A 23,942-nucleotide genomic window follows, 5' to 3' on the forward strand; every position below is an offset into this window, starting at 1 on the left:
ATTTAAGTTGACAGTGTGAGAGGATAGGGTGAAACAAACAAACAAACAAACAAACAAAAAAAACCCTCAGAACCAGCAGGAAGTTCCCTTAACATGAGCAGTGTCATATGAACTAATTTAGCAGCAGCTCAACCTGGTTATTAGACAAAGGAATCTCACCTTTCACTTTCACTTCTCATTATAACCTACTGTCAACATCTCATATGTTGAGAAATGCAGCTCATTCACTTGAGCCCAAACATATTTACTTTACTGTAAACATATACGGTTACAATTATGTCAATTATCAAAAACCTTTCCTCTATGATTCTGTGATTACTGACAAAAAAGATTTAAGATTTATCTTTCACTGACCTGAGCGATTAATACTGTAAATTAGAGCCTCAATATTTTATTTTATTCTCCCTCCGTTACAGGATGGTGTTCACATGTTTAGACCTCGTTTTAGTATTAATATTTTTCTTGAGTCCAAAAAACAAGTAGAATTAACTCAGAAAGAAAACACAAGTACGTTTTTTCATTACATGTTGGAAGATTTTGGAGATACGAGGCTTTAATTTCCACCTAAAATCATATTATTGATAATTGAGACATTGAGTCAACAGACTCAGACATGCTTAACACACGGCAGCCTTTTAAAAACCATCAACTTGTCTAATTCACTGGACACTCACCACCACCCTGAAGTCCTCCAGGTTCTTGAATTGGGAGAGGTGTTCCTGCAGCTTCGGGTCTATGGGCTGGTTCTTCATCTTTGAATACTTCAAGAAGGCCCAGAACTTCTCCAGTCCATACAACTGACCTGGAGGAGGAGGAAACAGGACGGATCAGGACTGATTCACTGTTTCAATGCGAGCGTTGAACAGAAGTACATTATCAACATTGTGTTTTCTCTTTAGTTTATGAAAATTTCAGAGAGGGAAATTCAACACAAAAACACCAAAAAATTTAGGAGTGATTGCATTTCACAATGAATCCATGAACTATTCAAATTAATAAGTCCATTAGCATAGCAGCTTATGACTCATTAGTGCAGTATGTGGTGGTGATAAGTCTTGTTAACGTCTGTACTAAAACCTCTCTGACAGATCTCCAGTCTGTGGGGGTTCGAATGGGAAACGTTTTACTGAACACCAAAATAAATCAGCTGGAAATAAGTGGCTGAGGCCATTTCTGGCAGCGCTCCATTCTGCTCCACTGAGTCACTCACAGCGGTGGAATGGGTTGAGAAATCGACTTTAATCCCTGTTTTTCCTCTTTTCACACAACTACACATTCACAGCTCAGAGGGGTGAGACTCTGCAGAGTGCACTTTAAAGTCGGGTGAAGCAGGTTTACAGGACATTAAACACTTGTTTTTATTTTAACCCTGAGCCTATTTAGCATTTATAAGATACTTTATAACAGACTGTAATGTAGTCTTAAACAGATTATATTAGATATTATTATTATATTTATTTATTTCAATTAATGTCTTTGTTTACTATGACTAATCTTACAAAGCAGTTATAATTACCTGTCTTCAGTAATTTTAATTGTACTACATACACATTTTTTTTTTACTCTTTAAATCCTTAGTATTTTAGGTTTAGGGTTTAAATTTATGTGTGTGTATAGCATATATATATATATATATATATATATAATATTACTACTATATATAAACTATTTGTTACTCTCAACATGGGGAGTTGTGTTTTTTCTTTTTCTGTTGTTGCTGTTGTTTGTATTGTCAACAATAAAGTGTAATGTGATTTTATTCAGAAAATCCTGGTAAACCAGTGAAAGTGGGTGGTGAAGTTTGGGACAGTTTGGTTACTTTATGATGTTAATTACCTTTCTCAAAGTCCTTGAGGGTCTCTTCTTGAAAGTCCTTGAACAGCTCTAACCTGAATCTCTTCTCCAAACCGTAGCTGTAGTATCTGAAGAGACATTCCAGTCCATATCTGCAGGGGAAACACAAATATTTACCTGCACTCTGACCTCAATAACAAGTACACAAATGACACTCTGGCTTCAAATCTGGCTTCTGGACACTTATATATATTTACACGGACAGGATGTCGTGTGATGTAATTGCTGCACTGTAAGCTGATCTTCAGTGAACCAGCCACTTTCCGATAAACGTCTCCCAACATTTTTGCACAGAAGCAGCTTTGTCTCGCTGACGGAGGAACCAGACCGACGAGTTGACCTGTTTTTGATTAAATGAAGTCAATGCGAGCTGCTGCATAAACAGCTGATGGGTTTGATTAAACGTCTGCTCACACACCCTCAAACTACACTCACTCCCAACTTCAACATGCAGGGCTGAGCCGCCCACTTCTTTAGACACACATAAGAAGAATGTGGGTTTGGCCGGTGTGTGAAGGTGCTTCTGGCAAAGAGTGGTGCAAACAGTTAACCCTCTGCTGTCAAATAATGGCCGTCAAACTCTGCTGCTCCGGAGTTTGCACTGCATTCACCAACAGAAATATTAATCAACAAATCCACCGTAATCATTGTCATGTAAGAAAACAGAACTAACACCATCCATTTTAAAATCACTTCCTCCTGACCTACTTGTTGTCAATCCTACACTCAAAAACACAAATGTATCAATGTTTGCTTTTCAAATGTTTGCAGAGAGTAAACCAAACTTGTTTCCATGGCGATACAATCAAAAGAAACTGTCACAGGCTGCATTTGGACTGATCACTTAATATTTTAGGTTATACAATAATTATATCAACTGATCTCAAGAGTTGTTGTGTGTAAAATAACTGTGATAAAAAGGATGATATCGCTCCTTTGAACAACTCACTGATGAGTTAATACACTCAAAATACAAAACACACCCATTAGCATTTAGCTAAAACTCTGTGAGCCACCATTTAATTGTCTTGACTAGTGCAACAAGCTAAAACCTCAGGTCCTGCAGCTACAGATCTACAGATAAAGATCTTGTGAGTACAAATTAGCTTTCGCTTTACTATGACAGATAATGTACTCAACTGAAATAATTACAAGGAAAATATCTCTGTTTTTTGTCTATGGTTGATGGCAATGAGCTTCTGACACTTGAGGTAATTTTTCAATAAACTGAACAGTTAATGGAAAAATAACTGTTGGTTGCAGACGTAGTAAATATCATTATTAAGATCAACTGTCACCAGTAAGTAAGACAGGGAGGAAGACGCTAAAAGAGGCTTCAGGGCCTGAGGGTGTGGCTTTAATAGATAAACGAGATCGACTCATGTTTACTGTTTACTTGTTTGCAGGCCTCCATTTCACCACAGTTTGGTTTGTTTGAATTTCTAAACCAATAATTTGCATTTCCTGTCTCAGGCACTGAAATATGTTTGCATGGAGCTCAGTGTTTAATCAGCAGCATCATTCGGCCGCCTCACCTGTAGTTGTCTTTGGCGTCCTCCACAGCATATTGTTTGAACTCCTCGTACATCTTCCTGTTGAAGTTGTCCCTCAGGAAAAAGGACCAGAACCTGAACAGAGTGTTCATCTCCTGAGACTGACCGATCCCCAACCGTTTCCTCTCTGAAAAAACATCGATTCACGTCTTCAATACACACGGGCTTGAAGGGTTATTCATGATCCTGAGTAATCTACATGAAACTAATACATTTTCGATTTGGACTAATTCGATTTCAGACTCAAACCATGTTGAGTGGTGATGGTGTTATGGAGCAGGTGGGTGTGCATGAGAGTTCATGTCAGCTTTTCGGTTCCGTACCGTTAAGGCACCGTCGGCGGTACTTGTGGTACCCCTGCTGGGTGAAGCCGTTGTCCTTCAGCAGCTCGTGGGATGGATGCCAGAACTTGGGCAGAGACTGGGGGGTACAGCCGTAGCTTCCTGACAGCGGGGCTCCTTCTGATGGAGAGGCGTTGGAGCTGCTGCAGGAGGACGGAGGAAGAGGACGAAGAATCGTTTGAGTGCCGGGGTATAAAATTCACACATCTTTAACATTATATTCTTTAAGGTAACATCTGTCCAGGGACTCCAGATGTACAACAGCCTTGTGGCTAACATACATTTACAGCAGTGTTTATCAGTGTGCACTGATACTAGGGACATCCCGCTCCAATCAAGACATACTTTAATTAACTGAATCTATTAAATATGATGAAATTATCATCAACTTGTGAGCTTGCATTTTCCTCTCTTAACACAAATTCTCACTAAATGTGTAACTGATTAATCAGAAAAATAACCGACAAAATAAGCGATAAAGAAAATAATAATTAGCCATAGTTTTACAACAATGCTAAGAAACCACTTTCACAAAGTGGAGCTGTTTAAAAATTGAGCAAAATGGTGCTTTAACTTAAAATCCATATTTTTAATACATCCGCCAAGGAGACGGCGTTTTCAACAGTGTCTGTTAATTTGTCTGCATGATTATGCAAAAAGTACTGCATCGATTTACACAGAACTTGGTGGAGGGATGGGTCATAGGCCAGAGAAGAACACTTCCATATTAAATGCTCCATAATAACCTGATCAGGGGATCAAGTCACCGTTTGAGGCTATGAAAAGCACTTCAGCATCTTGTTTTGTGTGTAATGACACAGGGAAGTGATTAAAGGTCAACTGTGAATGGAGAATGTTTGGCAGAGTGAAACGGGGAAGTGACCAGATTGACGACTTCTTTTGTATGTGTCACCTGAATGTACAGTTATATACACAGCTGAAACAATAGTGGAGAAGGAGTGAAACGAGCAGTCGGACCTGATGGATGCAGAGCGCGGTCGGTGCTCACGGGAGTCCATCACCCAGCCGATGTGGGCCTCCTGAGGGGGGTTGGAGCTGTGACGGGTCTTCTTCTTCCTCGGAGTCTGAAGCGGAAAATCACAACAAAAGATTCATGATATTCATATTTTACAAAAAGGACAGGACACGGGGATCCCTGATAACTGATTAAACTTTGGTTGAGTTTGTACGGTTTGTTTTGTTTTAGAGAGAGATGAAAGAAGTTGGCCTCAGCATGTGTATAACTCTACACTATCACAAATATTACAAATCGAGACGGTATCTTGAAGGAAATCCTGCTCTAAACTGAGCTTCAGTGGTGGAATATAAAATGAGGCCTTGAAACTACATTTAATTCTCAGCAGGTGAAAACAAACAAAAGTATTTGCAAATGTTACATGACCCTTTTTGGTAAAAGTAACCTTGTAAACATGCAAAAGAGACAATAGGCAGGCACCGTCTGCCTGTAGATAAGGTTCATGTACAGTACATGCAAAACAGTTCTCATACTTCACTTATGCACAACAACAAAAAAGGAATAGGAAGAAATGCAAAGACAGAAACTGCACAAACAAGTCACCAGGCCTTGAACAGGAATCAATGTATGAATTAACTGCAGATCAGCAAACTGAGCAACTATTGTCTGCCCTGACTGTTGCATCACGCAGCAAATTTCACAGTTATGAATCAACCATGGTCTCAAAAATAAAATTACAACACCATGAAAATCATAAAGCCAAAGCAAAATCCTACTCATCATTGACCTGAAAAAATTTTTATACAACCAACAAGGGAGGGAAAAGAGAAAAGGGAAATTTGAACCCTGAGAGAAACACTGAGCTGAGTCACAACAGCTGTTTTGGGATTGTGTCCTGTTCAAACGAAGCAATGTCTGCTTTAACAGTTCAACCAAAAACCATGTTATTGTCAGAGGCCTGAAGGTGTTAAATTATACAGTTATTCAAAACTAAAACAGCAACAATGTGAGGAACGTCTGAAAAGACAAATATAATTTAATAACAGTACAACGACAGCAGCCTCATCCTCTCTCTGTTATTAGTCTCTGTTCATACAGAGAAATAGACCTCACCTGTCCATCGATGGTGCCGCTCTCCTTCATGACGGGGTAGAAGCGGGGCGTCTTGTTGGGGTCCTGGCGTCCGGGGGTGCGAGGCGTTCTGGGGGTTCGGGGTTGGTGAGAGCTGGGCGACTCTGGGACCGTTGTAGGCAGAGAGCGGGCCAGTTCTGCTCCACCGTCCACTGGGAACACATTGTTTACAAAAAAAATGTATATTCACACTAATTGATTATCGTCCGATTACTTTCCTACAGTTGTGATTACATAACATTCATGTGATGCTGAGCTCCAAGACAGATTGACGCCAAAATTACTGAGTTTTTAATTTATTTATATATATACACCAATAGCTCCCTAGTTATGCAAAAATAAACAAAATCCCATCAGAAACTGCTGCAGCAGAAGCAGAGGTTTAAGAAATATAAAGAAGGCGTGTTTCAAACTGCAGAAAGCAGCAGACAGGATGCTCAGCTTGTGTGAAACTATCAGCTCTGTCAACACACCTGGCATCGGAGGAGGTGGGACTTCCTGGTTCGCCTCAACGGGCACTTTGGGGGCGAGTGTCTCAAACTCATCTTTACTGATGACGTTCAGCTTCTTGAAGTTCTCCACTTCCTGCTGAGGAACAGTCAAAAGAAAAGCAGAGGATGAGAGTTAAGCAGCTTCTTATAAACAAGTGAGTGAAGTTATTTTCCTGAAACAGTCAAACCTGAGGCATCAAATAAAGATATTATTATTGAATTATAATTACAAGAGAATTGGCACGTTTTACATTTTTATTTCTATAATGAGCTGAGAATTAAGCACATTTCACTGTGCTTTGTACTTGTAAGAATTTATCACATTTATATCAGTTTAATTTTTTTTTCACTCTTATCATTTAATTGTCCTTTTACTTCTACTACTACCTAAATTATAGTTTTCACCTATACATATTTTTGATTCGAACTGCAACAATTAGTCAATTAATCTATCTAATAAATCAAGAAAAACTAATCTGCAACTATTTAAATAATCAAATGATAATTTTAGTCATTTTTAATTAAAGAGAAGAATATATGACTTTTAAAGATTTAAAAACTTAAATTTTGTCACTATTTTGTTACATTTTATGGACAAAACAATTAATAAGTAATGAAAATAATCTTCAGTTGCATCCCTAGTTTTAATTTTAGGTGTTTTGTGACAACATAATCCTGACAACAATCTTTATTATCTTAAGGTTAAAAAAAAAAAAAAAAAGTTGTAAAAATATTAAAAAATGATGTCATTCGAAACCGTTGTACAGGTCTCTAAGGGTTAACACGGTTATTGTATTATCACATGCAACTTTGTCCAAAAATTAAACTGTATGATGACACAATCAACATTACACATCAAAGTATTCCTGCACCACACTCAGATATGAAAACATAATAATGTGACCTCTCTGGCCACGTTACAGGCTGTAGAAACTGATAACGGTGCAACATGGTGGTAAAAATACGCGATAGGCCAGCGGCTGCAGCCCTGCAGGCCTGTGTGACACACAGCAGCTGTGCAGCGTACTTTGAACTTTAAACAGCAGCGTAAGAGGGAGGAGAGAGAGGGAGAGAGAAAGCCCAGTTAACCTTGGAGTGTGTGTGTTCAGGCGTGACATTTCCCACATGTGGAGACATTGCTGACAACCTTTGAGCCCAGAGTGAGCTGACGGTGCTGAAAGCTCAACGTCAACAACCAAAAAAAAAGGGAAAGTTGTTGGCATTTTTCAGGATTCAAACAGTGTCACGATTGGATGAACAATTTCAGCTTTTACACTGTGTAAATATCATTAGCATGATATTAGCGTGAATGATATTTACTGCTGAGACTTCACATATTGACCCAATTTCATTTGACCTTTCCATTTCATTTCTTTTTTTACTAAATCCCATTTTTCACACAACTGTAGTTAAATTTACTTTTCAGAGGATGCTACAGTATGGCAAACATACAATAAACATACAATAAAATATCATGTATGGTATTTATGTATTTAACTGTGAACCTTTGGTTGACTTTTTGAAGTCCTTCTTTTCAACTTCCACTTCACACTTTCTGAACTAATGTTGAACTTTCAGTTACATTCAAGGAATAAAAAGGATGTTTCGATCCATTTTCACTTCTTAAAAGCTACAGGGATGTGTTCAACTGCTGATGTAAGAGATAAAAGTTTTGCGTTTCAATTTGCCAATTTATTTTATAGTATGAATTTTAAAGCTATAATGGAGGATAAGTGTCTGTGGCTGCACATGAGTCATTGAGAATCACTAAACAACACTGCATATTACTACACTGATCCTGAAGCATAAAGTACTACTACATAATCATGTACCTGTAATAAAATGAGATCAAATAACGCTGTGTAACCTATAGAGAGTGTTTCTGCAGACGTCGCAGCTTTTCCAAAAAGCAGGTCAGCCAGCTCTGGAAGCAGCTGTGTGACACACATGTAGTCTGGAGGCTCGTACAAGTAGTGGTTTATTTTGGTCCCACTATACACGGTGTGAAGTTTAACAGCTCTGTCGTGAAGTCTTTATGTCAAAGTGTCAGCAGTGCAGAGCCTCTGAATCCTAAAAACTGCAGATAAAACCAGCAGAGTGCAACTTTTTTTGAACCTCGATACATTTTTTAATGGCTGACTATTTTAGAAAATTGGTTTAGAAAATAATGAGTTAGGACACAATGTGTTAAATGTCTACTTTTTGGAAATCAAGTTATCATAACACACACAAAAGGCCATTTTGAGTCAAAAGCATGGCTGCCTATCTGTGGAAAACAGTGTTTTTATATCTAAGCAAAGAACTGTCTAATATTACTCAAGCTTCATGAAATCAGTGCGTTTATTCTGCTCTATCTTTGTCAAGTCCACTGAGGTCCAGGAGGAGACTTTGAATAGGTCTCCGAGGAGGTCAATAATAAAATAAACATTTATATTAAACAGCTACAGATTATCTCAAGAAAATCTTTCCCCTGCTGCCACAAATAAAATTTACAGAAAATCTTTTTTTAAGTTCTGGCAAACAGTAAAAGGAAAATGTCAGTGTTCCCATGTCTGTAAAAGTTGCTTCATGTTTTCAGGAGATGTTTTTGTCTCAAACTGTAAAATAAGAATGAAGAACATTTCTTATGGGAAATAAAAGTAATGCATCAGACTGTTGGCCTCAGTGTGCTGTGTATATTGTGTCCAGCAGCTCGGCTGTTAAATCACTGTGTTTTTGTCTTGAACTGTGAACAGTGCGACCCTGTTGACGCACTGGCACCGTGACTGTAGCTGCATAAAGCTGAAACATTCAGTAGCTGCGGATTCAATAACAGGAAGTGAATCAAATGTTGCAAAAGCCAAACAACCTGAACAATCTGGTTTACTGAGTGTTGGTCAGCTGGATACCAACATTAGCTCTGGGTTTTGGTGTTTACTTTGAGCTTCTAATCCAAACTCTGGTATTTAACCGATCGAAAGTTTCAGAACTACTAAACTGATCTTGTTTCGTCAGCCTACGTTATATCGACATATATTATGTTTTCTCCATGTAGTTCGTCTGGCTGAAAGACAAATTTCCCTTTTGGCAGGACAAACTTAAAGCAAAAGGAATATACATTTCTTATTTTGCAGTTTTACCAAGATAAACAAGTTATCTTATCTGCTTTCCTATATGGAGGAAAGAAGAAACACTTATCATGTGTTTCCAACAACTCCACATCTGTGCGTGTTGTATTTGTGTATCGAAATAGAAATTACCAACAATCTTTTCGTGGAAATTGCAATAAAAGAAGAAAATGTTGTGAGGATCTTGTGACATACCAGCTGCTGCCCGTTCTGTGAGGGGTTGCGTCATGTAAAGTCCTGCTTGTTCAGACATGACTTGAAACACGAGTTTTGTATGTAAATTTTAGTACTGGTGGCCTTTTTGCTACTGTCAGTGCTCTTCTTCACCTCTCTGTGACGGTTCCCTAAAATTAAGTATTTTTATTTAACTGTCAATCCAAGGAGGGATATACTTGGGATATATAAATTGGAAGAAATTGCCAGTAAGGATGAAAATACATAAAAAAGCCATAACTAAAAGCTAAAGCCCAAACTTTGGAAGCTTTCTAAAGCATCATTGGTCAGTAAAAATCAAACTGTTAATTTTCTTTTTCTAATTTCCATTCTCGAGACACTGTACTCCATGTTTTTCTTACCTTGCTGCACTCGATCTGCTCCTCTCCCTTCCACAGGTCCTGCTCGTAGTAGTACAGCCCGTCATTGATGGCTTTGGCCAGGTCGGCCGTGATCTTGGCTCGGGACTCGTGGTTGCCCGTTCGGTCGCCGCTGGGGTGTTTGCGGAGGTAAGGAGGAGTCTGGGTGACGATGAGGATCTTGTTGACGTCTTGGTCGTCCAGCTCGTAGTCCGAGTCGTCCTCGTCTGACCAGTCGGTGAACTTGTTTTTCCTTGGCGCCAACTGCTCCATTTCCTCGTCGAATAGGAAGTCCAGCTCCTCCTGATCGGGCTCGGCCTGCGGAGGAGCCTGGTGACTGGGAGGGGGTGTCTTGCTGTCCCCCTGGACGACACAGTGAACACACAGCCATAAGGAAAGGACCAGAGAAGACGTACGTTTAACTTCAGGAGGGGATGATAGAAATGAGAGGATGTTTTTGAACAGCTGAATATTCAATAGATGCTAAATGCTGCTAAAACAAATGTGAAGACTCTCGACATTTCATTACTTGAAACTGCTCGCTGCTGTTTTCTTCACATTGCCTCAAGCTTGTAACAACCTCTAAACAAAACTACTAATCAAGAACCGATCAAACCACTGTTCACTAAATTAAACACTCAAAATTATATATGTTGTTAGTTAGAAATTACCACTTGAAAATATTCAAAAGTTATTTAAAATAAGAGAAAGCCAAAATAACTGGAGAGGAATGTGCATGCTACAAATAGTAGCAATTAGAAGTAATTAGCAACTTTTATTTTGAAAAGTCCCAGAAAAATAAAGCTTACGTAAGAGGGCAAATTTACTCAGAGACTAACTGAACATGTTTGTTGGATGATTTACAGAATGTAATACTTCTCAATTTCTATGTTTAGTTACCTGAAAGAGCAAGAATATGAATGATCAAGATTATGAAACCTACCGCTGACGCTGAAACACATTAATGAGCAAAACTTTACTGGAACTAATGAAACTTTATTTTATTCATAGATGAGATCCTCCCTGATAGGAAGCCACTGGTACATTTCATATTATATGACAGAAAAGTTACAATCAAACTATCAATAATTACTTGCCCTGTTCTATAGGAAAAGCTTTTTGACGTGAGACCGCACAATGGAAAACTGTTCCAAAAATAAAGCTGCCTGTGGCGCTTACACTGACGTAATTTGATATCTTCTTCACAGCTACTAACAATATTATATAAGTTAAGGGTCAGAGTCACACTTTGGATAGTGCTAGTCTCTTAATATAACTCAAAGTGTTAAACTTCACCCTACACCTGAGGGATAATGGAGCATCAGGGGAAACAGACAGATGATTGAAACAGGTGAAGTTACAAGGTTGAAAATGAATATGACATATATATGGAAATCCTGTGAGAAAAGAAAATATGGCAGCTAATATGAGACGTGCAATAAATGAGAAGCACGGGGGAGAAAGTGAGAGAGGAAAAGGTGAGGTGAGAGGAGGAAGTACTCAACTGCAGAGGGGAGGTGGTCAGGTGGGAGCGGTGAGGGAGGAGAAGAGCCGACAACACACACATCATCACTGACATGCTGCCGGTCAAAAGATGGAGGACACAACAACAGAGAGATACAGGTGGAGGGGAGGAAACAGGTAATGAGAAACAGAGTGATGATGGGAGGAGATGAAAGATAGAAATATGATGCTCAGACATGTTTTGTTTTTTGTTTTGTTTTTTTTTTATTAAAATAAAGATTTTTAAGTTGCAAACAGTCTTTGGCTCTGGGCTGGTTTAGTGCTGACTGTTCGTCCTGGAAGTAAAACTTCCTGCTGCACTGCCCACTCACTTCCAGAGACAATACCGAAAATTCCCTAGATACTCTTTGGTCCTTTCCTGTTCTCAAAATTTTTTGTCCCTGAAGGGCCACCGTACAATAAACCTACAGTCAACCTAACAATGAAAGCAAAACAAAGTCCCTGTATCACACAGGTTCCTACTGTCCATCACTTATTATTATATTTGTTTTTATTGTCATTGTCTTTGTGTGGACAAGATGTCATGGCATTTCTTCATTAAATAATAATTAGCCTACTAGCTCCTGTGTTTAATGGTTAATTTCAGACACCGACATTTTGGGAACAGGCCTAAAGATGCCTAAACAGTCCCCGGTGTCTCTTTCCCTCCTTCTCCTTTCGTACCTTTGCCTTTCCAGAGGGCTGTTTGTGGCGTTTCTCCACCTGGATCCAGGCGTCAGGGTCCGGTTTCGGGGCATCTTTACCGGCGTGTGTGGCGGACTCCTGGCCGGTGGAGCCGGGCTCAGCCGAGTCCTGAGGTCCAGCAGACTCGGGGGGAGTCTCCTTTACAGGCGGTGAAGCTAAAAGACCCGACACACATCACACAGACACTCAACACAACCTTCAGCACGGCTATAAAATCACACATCACGCTGTCAGCTCTCATTTAGGAAACAAGGTGCTAAAGTCTGGAGCCTCAACACTGCTTTAGACTCTGCATCGTTCTATTTGATCAACAATAAATGTGATTAGAGAGAGAGAGGGGGGAAGTTTAGGTCAATTACTAGTTCATGCAGCTCATATCTACTACATATACTGAAATGTTTGTTTTTATGAAGCCCAGCAGGAACCAGAGGTAAAATCTTTGAGCTGAAACGACAAGTTGTTTGGCAAAATATTGATGGGAACAATTCATATTAAAACAATTTTGATAATGCATTGATCAAGTGCTAAAAATTAAAAAAAAAATTCACTGGTTACACTTTTTAAAAATGAATATTTGCTGCTATTCTTTGTTTTCTAAGAAAACAAACTGAGTCTCTTTGGGTTTAAGACTGTTGGCTGGACAAAATAAGACGCTTAATTACGTTTTGGAGATTTATGGACCTGCTTTTTTTAATTTACTATCAGTTGAGAAAATAATCTGCAAATTAATCAATAACAAAGATAACTGTACACATTTATTACTTATTCATACCAGGGCTACAACCTCTGATTGCTTCTATTATCAATTAATATATCCACGTTTCAAAAGTGACATAAACATATCCTTCAAGCACTGAGTCATACTCCTGGATTTATCACTTGTGTCCACAAATGTGCAATTATTAACGAACAACACTGAAGTAGGTAAGGGATAAGGCAGGTGATACTCTATATTATATTATTTTTTATTGTCCACAAGTCCCGTGATAAGATCAAAAGAAATGATAGACTATGAATCAGTTTCACTTTACCGACTTCCCTGCTCCAAACCAACTAGTTCCTGCTCAGGACATAAATCATTAAAAATGGGTCATGAATATATAGCTGCTGTTTTTTAAAAGAAAGGCTCAGTTATTTCCTAAAATACTGGTGAACACTGACCAGAGTTTGTGGGGTTGAGGGTCTGTCGAGGAACGAACTCAGGGCAGTTGATGAGCTGGGAGAAGTCGGTTCGAGGGGAACCCACGACTTGAGGGACAGGGATGGGCCAACGCTCCGGGTCGGTTTTACAGCGAACCCTGTCGTCCACCAGCTCCACCTCCGTGCTGCTCTTCAGAGCCTGGACACAAGGATTTATTAACACAAGGACAAATACATTTTCCCATAGCCATGACCTGTGTGCATAGCAGCGATAGCATAGCATACTGTATCTTAAAATCTAATGAATTTATTTTCCTTAGCTTTTATTTAAAATTATTTCGATTGTCAAATTCACTTAAAAAAGAAAAACAACAATTTTTCTCAAGGATCCGTTACAGTGAGTGTCTCAGTCTTGATCTAATCTTTCTCACTATGGGATTAAAAGGTTAAAGTGAACACACAACTGATGGTGCCAGTTATTCTGAGCTGTGTGTACCCAAGAGACCTGAAACACAACCTGGAGCCAAACAGTGAAAACTGTGTAACCAAATTAAAGTGATCACCAGAGGCAACACTGCAGCGTAGGATTACAGGGTGAGGAGTCTAATTTGTGGCATTTGCAGCCGCATCATTGAACCGACTGATGATGTGATATTACCTCCATGATGAGGGTGATGTCGGTGGTGAGGGCCTGGACTCTGTGGAAGCTGGCGATGAGGGAGATGGGGAGGAAGCCCTGCGCGTCCATCTTTCTCCTCAGGAAGAAGTCTCGCTCCAGGTTGTGGAGGCTGAAGTAGTACTCGCTGGAGAGAGAGAGACGGCGTGGTACATTAAGTGCTCATTAAAATCTTTTAATCTTATTTAATTAGAAACCATGTCTGAGAATTACAACACCAACAAGAAGCCAGGAGAGCAGCTTAAAAATTAGCATTAATGAAGCTGCTAGTGCTAAAACAATTAACCTACTGAAAGTTGATCAAAGTTTTTTCATAATTAATTAATAATCTGAAGAAGCACTCCGTCAATTTAAGAGCATTTCAATGTCAAATGTTTAATATAGACTAAGTGACAAACTGGCAGCACGAAGTGTGAAATATAAGGGGGTTTACCAGACAGGCAGGGTTTAATGAAAGGTACTACCAAGCTGCATTATGGGAAGTGTGGTGTTTTTTTTTTGGGCTTGACACATACTAAACTAAAAGCAGGATATCTTAGACTCTGCTGCACAGATATTGATCTTGGAAGTTCAATACTAAACTGCTTAAATTGTAAATTGTATATCTTTGATTTCACATTGTTGGTTGGAAAAAACAGCATCATTTTGGGCTCTGGCGTGTTTCAGACAATAAATGCTAATGGTTGTTGCGATCGCAGCTTATGGTATGCATCTTAACTGACCTGAAAACAACTGTAACAATAACTGTAATAATTGTTATTTAAGTTTCAGTCGAGAAATCGAGAAGTATAAACATGTTTTCCTACAAAACCCCTCATTTCATTTAACATAAGCTAAAAGCAGTCATATACAAATGTTGTCTAAACAAGGAAGCACTGCAAGAACTTAATAGGCCGATTTTTTTTAAATTTAAATCAGGATCTATCTGACCAAAAATTATCTAGACAAGATTATGAATTTGACTTGACATTCAATACTTTTTCAGTCAAGTATTGCGGTTCAGTAGCCAGACCATGTCAGCTACAGACAGTAGAAGAAGATAAGTGTATTTATATTAAAGCATCATAATGTATTATAAATGCTTAAAGTATGAAGCCACAATAAATGTAGAATCTCCTGACTAGTGAACAAAATCTGTAGACTGGAAAATCTCTATGTCTATTACTTGTCACACCACTTAAAGTCACACACACACACACACACACACACACACACACACACACACAACACACACACACACACACACACACACACACACACACACACACACACTGTACGTCAAGCTCAGCCTGCAGGCAGTGTGTAGTGGTTGTTTCATGTGGAGTGACGCTGGCTGAGTGAGCGGCCTGAATAACGCTGAGGAAGACGAGAGAGGAGAAGACAAGAATGCCCCCCCCCTCCATCTTCACTCTCTCTCCCCCCTCCCCGAAAATGTTTTTTTTTTTTTTTTTTTTTTTACATTTCCTTGCTCAGGCCTGCACATAATTCATCCCCTGTCCCCTCCAAGGCACTCGGGCTATATTTAGGAGTCCACCTCACCCCTCCACTAGTCTGAGTCTGCTTCAGTAATGAGGCCAAAGTTGTCAGTCACACGCAGAGCGCACGCTGCCCCCTGCAGGTCACACGGAAACCCAGAGGAGATTTACGACACTACCCTTCACATGCTCTGTTTACAGCTTATCAGTCGGACTCACTCACACCTCTGATCTGCGCTGTGCAGACAGTCTTTACCTGTTCGACTGAGCAGGAGCTGGAGGTTAAAATATAACGTTTCCCACCTTGACCTTTTAAGCTTTAAATTTCCTTCATACTGATGAATGACTGAAGATCAAAATGTCTTTACCTGCTTCACAAAATTGCAAATTAGGTCCTACAGAATCCCATGAATTAAAAGTTTTTGAAAGCGCTTTGAGTAAGTGACTTGTGGAGAGAATGTGTTTGATGCAGTTTTAAGTTATTTTTAATCACAATATTCTTACAGCTCAACTGGTGGGTCTTAAACAGCTCATTTCTGAGGCCTTTGAGGAAATCTATTTGTCACAAATCTTATTAGTGGCAGCCACAATACTGTATGTGGGTTCAAGGATTGTGAAAATTTAGATGAAACAAATGACTCGTGTATTAAAGCTCCAAAAACCCCAAAAGAAGAAATAAAGTCATGTGATGGACCTTTAATCAAACGTGGTTTAGTGATCATTTGTTACTATATGCACAGCTAACCCTTCCCCTGCTCACAATTACAAACACACATCCTTTTTTGGATCTTTAGATATTTTCTATTTCTCTTTTGTTTTGTTTTGTCTAATCGATCAACAGTTTTGCTGAAAAACACTGCAGAAAAATTTTGATCAAAGCTTCCCAGAGGTCAAGATGATATATTCAAGTGTCTTGTTTTGTCTGATCAACAGCTCAAAACCTTAAAATATTCAATTTGCTTTTATATAAAGACAAAAAATCCTCTCATTTCAGAGTTTGGAACCAGTTAACTTTTGACATTTTTGCTATAAAGTGAGTCGAGATATTAAGCAATAACCAAAACAGTTGATTTATTTTCCCTCAACTGACTATTCATGAATTGATGAAAGTGAAAGTGCGCCTGAAAGTGTTTCAGTCGCAAAGTTCTCATTTATATGAAGGCTGCTGGAAGGACGAATTAGTGATGTTTAAATGTAAACGTGTCAGTTACAGGTAAAAATGACAACGTAACAACGTAAAAGCATTCATGGATAAGGTGAAAACTAATAATATGAACATCTCATTCTAATTATAGGTTGTAAAAATTATGAAAAAGACAAGCTGGATGTTTTTGGAAGTGGAGTGTCAATGAAACCTGAGGTGGTTCTTGTCAAAATTACTCAAAATGATAGAAAACAATTGGAAATTAATCAATAAATGGTGATAGTCATGTTTTATGTGTTTTGTTTTAAACCTCTGGACAGGAAGTAGAGCTGATGGAAAACAGTGTAATTTCTTTTCTCTGGTGGTGAAGGAGCCCATCATAAGGTTGCTAATGTCATACACTTACATTTGGCGTTTGATGTATTCCTTAAGAAGCTTCTCATCCACTGTGTACATCTGGACCTTGCTGCCGTCGTCATAATAGTAAACCATGTTGGTGCTGAAATCGGTGGCGCCCTGAGCGGACCCGTCAGACGACTGAGAGTCGCGGAAGCTCTGAGAGTATTCATAACGTCCTGAAAGAGCAGGTCGAACCGGAGAAGAAATATGAGAAACACTTATTGCATGCTGTGCATCCTGTGGGAAATTAAAGCCTGCCATGAGCTGCGAAATATTTGATTATGTTGAGAGGTACTTTGTAGCTGGTTAGCTTGTCTCTCCAGGGAAAGAGGAGCAGCCGTGTATTGAAATATTGTTTACTAGTACAGGAAGTGAAGGAAAACATTTCTAATAAGCTAAACAGGATCCAGGCATTTCTCTCATGTTGTTACAAAAGTTTTATGTCATACAAAGTAAAACACTGAGTCATAGCTTTGTGCTTTTAACATGACTGTAAGTTCTGGTTGGTAATCTTTTGTAGAAACAAAAAAACAAACAAACAAACAAAAACAAACGTGCCTCGTCCGCGACCTCTGCCGCGCCCGCGCCCTTTCCCTCGGCCTCGTATCCCACCGCGCACGCTCCCACTGTCACTCCTGATGCTGGCAGTATCGTCTCCGAAGTCCCGCGGCTCTCTTCTCCAACCTGTGAACAAGAAAACATGAAGTTCAGCGTCAGATCGTACAGATTCTTCATGCAGTGGTCCCCAACCGATAAATCTGATAAATCCTTAAGAGGAATTATACTAACAGCTGGTAAGAACTCAACTACTTTCATAAACTAGTTTAGTCTTGTCCATTATTTCTCTCCGTTTTAACATTTTATTTCTTTTTTGCTGTTTAGATATGGGGATGAAGCAACTGAAGCCATTAAATCTTTGGCCTTTTTGCTCGACTTTAACAGTTCAATCAGATCAAAATAGGTGCAGATTAATTTTCTGCTCGTCACCTAATAAACTAATAGATTTTTCATCTTTAATCTAAAGGGAGCAAACCTGTGTGTGTGCCAAGTTATAGCAGAGCATTGTGGATGAATGATGAACTAAGAATTTGCTGGCGAAAATCTAAAATGGAGTTTGTTTTTTTGACATTTGAGATGACAGTAGACAAATGACAGAAAAGAGATGGGGAGCGAAATGCAAATAAGGTCCACGGCCAAACTCAAACCAAGGATGTTCATTGGGTAATATTTTGGTGTTTACAACTGGTGTGACCATCTGAATCTGAGACTCGATTCTAGTGATGTCCCCAGATCTCAGAAATGAAGTTGGTAACCAACAGAAATGACTAAAATTTATGGATAAAAAAAACAACAAAAAAAAAAACAATAATTTTCCTGTTTACAGCCTCTTCTGTTGGTATAAGAGAAACTCTCATGAGCAACATAGACAGAGAGGCTTAAGAGGCTTTGAATCACCTGTCTGACACAAAATGGTTCAGGTTAAAGGTTATCAGAGGAGTTTAATTTGTCAGTTTGATCACAGCTTAGTATTTATACCGTGCTTTCATTATGTCATGTGTTAGGACGGAGAATAAAAAGCTTCCAGACTCTGGAGAGACAGATGGTAGATGGGGTTAAAGTGGAGAGCAAACATGAGGAGATATTAGAGAGGCGGAGAGCAAACAGCGAAGCCAAACCAGCGAGGGAAGAAGCAAAACAGACACTGAAGGCGTGAACAGAAAACAGTGAGCTGCTGGCCACTTACTCCTGCTGCTATCATGCGCCCTGTTATTATGGAGCGTGTGATTGGGCGACATGGGGTCAGGTGAGTCGCTGGCGAGCTCTGTGTCCAAGCGTGTCGGACCTCCGCTGGGCGCCTTGTCGCCGTCTTCCCGGGACGCTTCCTCCAGCGGCAGAGAAACCCACTTACGTTTGTTACCTAGCGATGATTGCACACCGAAAACACAGCTTGAAGAGTTTTGTTCCAAAATGATCAGAATCCATTTTTGGAACAAATTAAATTCAAATTAAATCAGTGTCATAAAGATCCACTGGTGACGAAACTTCAGGGTGATGCTCTAAGTGTTAAGGGCTCAAATACTCAACTGGACGTTAATGAACATTTGAAGCTTTTTCAAGGAGTTTTTTTGGTGAATTATTATTAAAATTAATTTATTCTGGGACGACCACAATTTTATGTTTTAGATTAACGGCCTTAAAAACATTTCCCTCAAAGAACATTTTGTTTTGTTGAACTATCAAGTCGAGGAAAGTCAAGACAATCAAATTGGTTGAGTTGTGATGTAAAGGATCTTCACACAATATTAAAGTGAAACCTTGGTAATAAATTTAAACCGTTTGATTTTCTTTTACAAGACTTTCATCCTATAATATTCAAAGACCGTGAGTCAAGTCCCAACTCGTAAGAGTTGCTTATTAATTGTCGATCAATTTTGCTTTCAGGGCATGAAGACATACGAGTTATGACATGTTTCCAACATGTAACATAATGCACAACAGAGATCTTATTCATCGTCATCTTTGCCACCAATTATCACTAATTTGCTAATTATACCTGGCGAAATGATTTACTCCACGAATAAAAAGGTCTTCTGTTATTAGCAGGAGACATTTTAGCTTAAGTTCAATACCACTCACAAGTCATATGGAGAGAACAAGAGTACATTTTTTGCTGGTAGGCAGATTTTGTTACCTTTGGACAGAGCCAGGCAGCTGCTCCCCCCGTTTCCAGTCTTTATGCTAAGCTAAGCTAAACTGCTGTTGACTGTGGCCTCACATACAAATATACTGTACAGACATGAGAGTGGTATCGACCTCATTATCTAACTTTTGGCATTTCTCAAAATGTCGATCCATATCTTTAACAGATTTGAATGAAATTTAGTGTAAATTGAGAGTAAAGGGCAAGAAATAAAGGATCAGCTTTTAGCCCTAATCTAAAATTTAAATGGCAACTAGGATAGTTTCTGCTAATCTGCTGAGGGAAATGTGTGATATGATTGAAAGCTCCAGAATAGCTAGTAAATGGACCTTGTTGTGAGATGGTACCGACAACAAGAATTGATTGATTCGTTTTGGGTAGTTTTGGGAAGGTCCTTTTCACATTTCTGTACCACTGTTTTATTTTTACTACCGCGACTTTATTAATGTACGTAACTGAATTAACAAAATCTGACACATGTATCCCAGGATTGTCCAACATTTAAAAAGGCATTTAAAGGATTGTATATTCCTGAGAGGATTTATTTTAAATCTATATTCAGTAATAAAAACAAAGGCCTGTGAGAATCTACAGTGGATTATCTGTAAAGATGATGGTTTATCTTTTATTACCCTCCACAGACGTTGGTGTCTGTTATTGCTCTTGTTTAAATGTCTGTAAAGATGAGAGTGAATCAGTGGAAGTGAGACAAATAGATATTGCACCACATGCACCAATCTGAGTCAACCAGCAATTACCAACTGTGATCAATACAGTTATTGGCATGCCCCCCCCCCCCCGATGCAGCAATCAAAGATACAAATTATCGCTGTCCGGTGAAACACGTTCATCTCCAAAACTGGTTCATTCAAATCATTAAATACTCTATTAGATTATCTGGAAAAGTTTTAAAAAAGTTTAATCACGGTTGTTTTTCTTTGATTAAACATTTTGGAGATGAACAATTTCACAGAACAGCGACGAAGAGTTGAATTAATCAATCTGAATCAGGATCACAGCCACTGTCATCAGCATTATTGTGATCATTTAAAGGATGCTGTAGAACATGCTTCACTCAGTGACAAAAACTCCTCACCCTCACCTCCTCTCTTCTTCAGGCTGGCGCTCTTGGCGTCCTGTCCCACCTTCGACTCTCCGTCTTTGGGCAGCTCTCCCAGCGGGTCCCGCTGAGCCTCCTGGTTCTCTTTGCTCTCACCGCCGTCATGGCTGCTCTCTGATTTCCTATCCGGTCGCTCCCTCCTCTTCTCCTTGTCTCTGCGCGAGGAGGAAGGCTTCTTTCCGTTGTTGTTGAGGACATTTTGTTGTTGCTGGAAAATCAGACAGACAGCAGCTTTAATTCATGCTTTTAGAGGACGGTCAAATGTCATAAGGGCCTTATCATTTCCTTTCTTTAATTTGGTTTCATCTGCTTGTTCCTTTGTATAAATCATATTTTGTGTTTGTGTTTTAGCTTATGAAGTAAAGAATTAAACACTGACATAATTTTATCAATGTCTTTGGTGTTGTTTTTGTTTTGTTTCCAATGCTTTTATCACAAAGTGGAAAGTAAAGAGATGACAGGAGATGAAGGAAGAGAGAGAAGGGGAATGACATACAGCAAAGGTCCCTGACGTGGTTCATGGTCAACACCTCAACCTGAAACCCACCAATGTGCCCTGTTCTTACTGTTTTATGTTGCTCAGAAAACGTAAAAGAAGCCAATTTTTTTTTTGTTTTTGAGAAAAGAAAATGTTTTTCAGGGACTCGTAAATTTTTATTTCTCCTGGCATACAGCTAAAGAACTGCAACTGGTTTAAACCTCAGAGCGTTTTCACAGGGTGGAGGCAGTAAAAAAGAAAACAGATTTTAAATCTAGTAAAACACGTAGACCATACACTGGAACATTGTTTTCACCACTTATGTCCTGATAACAGTCCCAGTGAGGTAAAAAAAAAAACTGGTCACCATTTTAAACATCTATACTCGACTAAATGAAGGTTTTTAAACTCAAGATTTTTCTCCTCGCTCTTTTCTGTGACTCATTTTTATAACGTGAAGAACAGCTGAAGGATTTGTGGCATGTTTTTATTTTTGGTTTAAGAGAAAAATGTTCAAATACTCGAGGCCAACTGCGGAGTTAAAACCTGAACTTTACTGGATGTTTTTAGTGCTCCATCTAGTGAGCAGAAGCCAGAAAAGCTTCTCTCTGTGAGCCGACCACTCTGTTGGTAAAAGCAGCAGAATCAATCACAAAATGCTGACGTCTCACATACATCCAACCACACACACACAGACACGTCACACACACACACACACACACACACACACACACACATACACACACACACACACAAACACACACACACGTCATACCTCTTTGGCCAGTTCACCAGGTGTGGGCCAGTTTGTGATATCACTGAAGTCACTTGACTGTAAAATTGAGAAAGAAACAAGAGAAATTAGCAACAACGAATCATCATTTCAGCTCGATCCCCGTCACCTGGACTCATTTCAGTTATTCTCGTGTGGAGCAGGTAGGATCTGAGTGCCCTTCTGGTGGAGACCAGCGGGGAGAAAAAGGAGGTCAGTGCTCCGTCTGCGGGGACACTGCAAACAGCAATGATAAACAGACCGAGTCACTTTCCACCTCTGTGAATTTTGTAAATTTGGACAATCTGATATGAGATCAAGGTTAGACAGACGAGGGTTACAGTTACACTCAGAGCTGCACAGCACACTGGGCAGGAAACCTAAATACGTTATGATTACGATGGCTCTACTAGAGGGATAATATCCAAAAGGATATTTTTTGAAACAGCGTTTTTTTGATTCAAGAGTAATGGAAAAAATAAAATTCATCCTTGAGGGTATTTTGGCTTTTAACCATCTCAGTCTAATGCACGTCTTTTTTTCTCTTGGTAGAACATATGCTTAAAGGGACGGTTCACCCAAATCCTATTTATTATCAGTGAAAGATGAAACAAAAAAAAAGATTAGTGACTTTGTTTAAACAACACAAAAGACAAACGGCAGCAGCTAAAAGCCCGATTCTTCATTTCTGACCATAAAAAATTTGGGGTGAAATGGACAAACATCACTGATTTTACAGTTGAAAAATCTGTTTGTGCTTGTCAACTGACATTAACAGAATATACAGGCCTGTGTTTACAAACATAACTGCTGTATTCAAAAGAAAAAAGAAAACTTTAATAGCAATTATTTAGTTACTTCGTGTTAAAAAGACCTTGGAGTCAATGTGGGAGTGAGGCTCAGATTTTCTGTTTTAAATTGGGTTTTATTTACACTCGGTTCACAGTGAATTAAAGCCGCCCTGTGGAGTTTCCTCATAAACAAACAAGGCCTCTGTTTACATTCGGTGCTCCTCACCAGACACATTGTGTTCTAACAAACTAATGAATGGATTTTCCTGCTTAATAAAACATTTGCATAGCCGCCTTTTTTAAACACTTTAAATCCAGCAGTGTTTACGACACGTGTGTGTGTGTGAACTACTTATAATGACAACATATCTTAACATTAACTTCCTTTACATTTTTTTCCCATCAAAATGAATGATTGATGATGAGTAGAGCTGCAATGATCAATCAATTGCAACAAAATTAATCTGCAACTATTTTCAGAATCAATTACTGATTAATTTATTTTTCCAGTAAAAATACCAAATATTTTATTCTTAAATGAAATGGCAGTGAATAGTCAATTAATCGATAAGTTGACTCACAGAAAATTCATCAGCGACAGTCTTGATAATCAATCAATTGTTTTAAGGCTCAAACAAAATTCTCTGGTTCCAGCTTATTTTATTTTGATAATAAACTAATTATCTTTGGGTTTAAAATTATTGGTTGAACAGAACAAGACATTTAAAGATGTTACAGTGGACTGTAGTGGTTTTACAGTGGTTTTGCTATTTGCTGAGAGCGAGTAACTAATCGATTAATTGAGGAAATAACTGGTTATTTATTTGCACTGGTAATACAATTCTCCACGTTATTGTTCTGATACTAATATTTCAGGTTTTTGTTTTTTTTGCACTGATGTTGCATTGGTTGTGTTTGTGTCTAGGTGCCTTTTAAATTGCCCCAAGGACAAAAAAAAGCTCCTTGAATCTTGAAATTAATCACCAGATTAATCGAATTGTAATTCAAAACTA

At 38.9% G+C, this 23,942-nt stretch overlaps 1 protein-coding gene across 8 annotated transcripts in view; it reads right to left on the minus strand.

Moving 5' to 3' along the window:
* Positions 1–23,942, minus strand: part of larp1b (La ribonucleoprotein 1B) — a 30,145-nt gene that overhangs the window by 2,112 nt on the left and 4,091 nt on the right. Inside the window, exons 3-19 of one of the 8 annotated variants that reach the window (XM_056392828.1) lie at positions 22,142–22,198; positions 20,865–21,096; positions 18,812–18,985; positions 17,626–17,751; positions 17,075–17,243; positions 14,032–14,176; positions 13,395–13,572; positions 12,213–12,388; positions 11,531–11,605; positions 10,029–10,388; positions 6,329–6,443; positions 5,838–6,007; positions 4,727–4,833; positions 3,731–3,891; positions 3,390–3,534; positions 1,837–1,946; positions 675–802 (exon numbers count right to left, since the gene is read on the minus strand). In XM_056392828.1, coding sequence (XP_056248803.1) covers positions 675–802; positions 1,837–1,946; positions 3,390–3,534; positions 3,731–3,891; positions 4,727–4,833; positions 5,838–6,007; positions 6,329–6,443; positions 10,029–10,388; positions 11,531–11,605; positions 12,213–12,388; positions 13,395–13,572; positions 14,032–14,176; positions 17,075–17,243; positions 17,626–17,751; positions 18,812–18,985; positions 20,865–21,096; positions 22,142–22,198 — 2,628 coding nt within the window. The remainder of the gene's footprint in view (positions 1–674; positions 803–1,836; positions 1,947–3,389; positions 3,535–3,730; positions 3,892–4,726; positions 4,834–5,837; positions 6,008–6,328; positions 6,444–10,028; positions 10,389–11,530; positions 11,606–12,212; positions 12,389–13,394; positions 13,573–14,031; positions 14,177–17,074; positions 17,244–17,625; positions 17,752–18,811; positions 18,986–20,864; positions 21,097–22,141; positions 22,199–23,942) is intronic. The other 7 variants (XM_056392830.1, XM_056392829.1, XM_056392836.1 and 4 more) reach the window with 7 other exon arrangements.

The sequence above is a fragment of the Seriola aureovittata genome, chromosome 13, assembly GCF_021018895.1.
Source record: "Seriola aureovittata isolate HTS-2021-v1 ecotype China chromosome 13, ASM2101889v1, whole genome shotgun sequence".
In the NCBI taxonomy this organism is placed as follows: Eukaryota; Metazoa; Chordata; class Actinopteri; order Carangiformes; family Carangidae; genus Seriola; species Seriola aureovittata.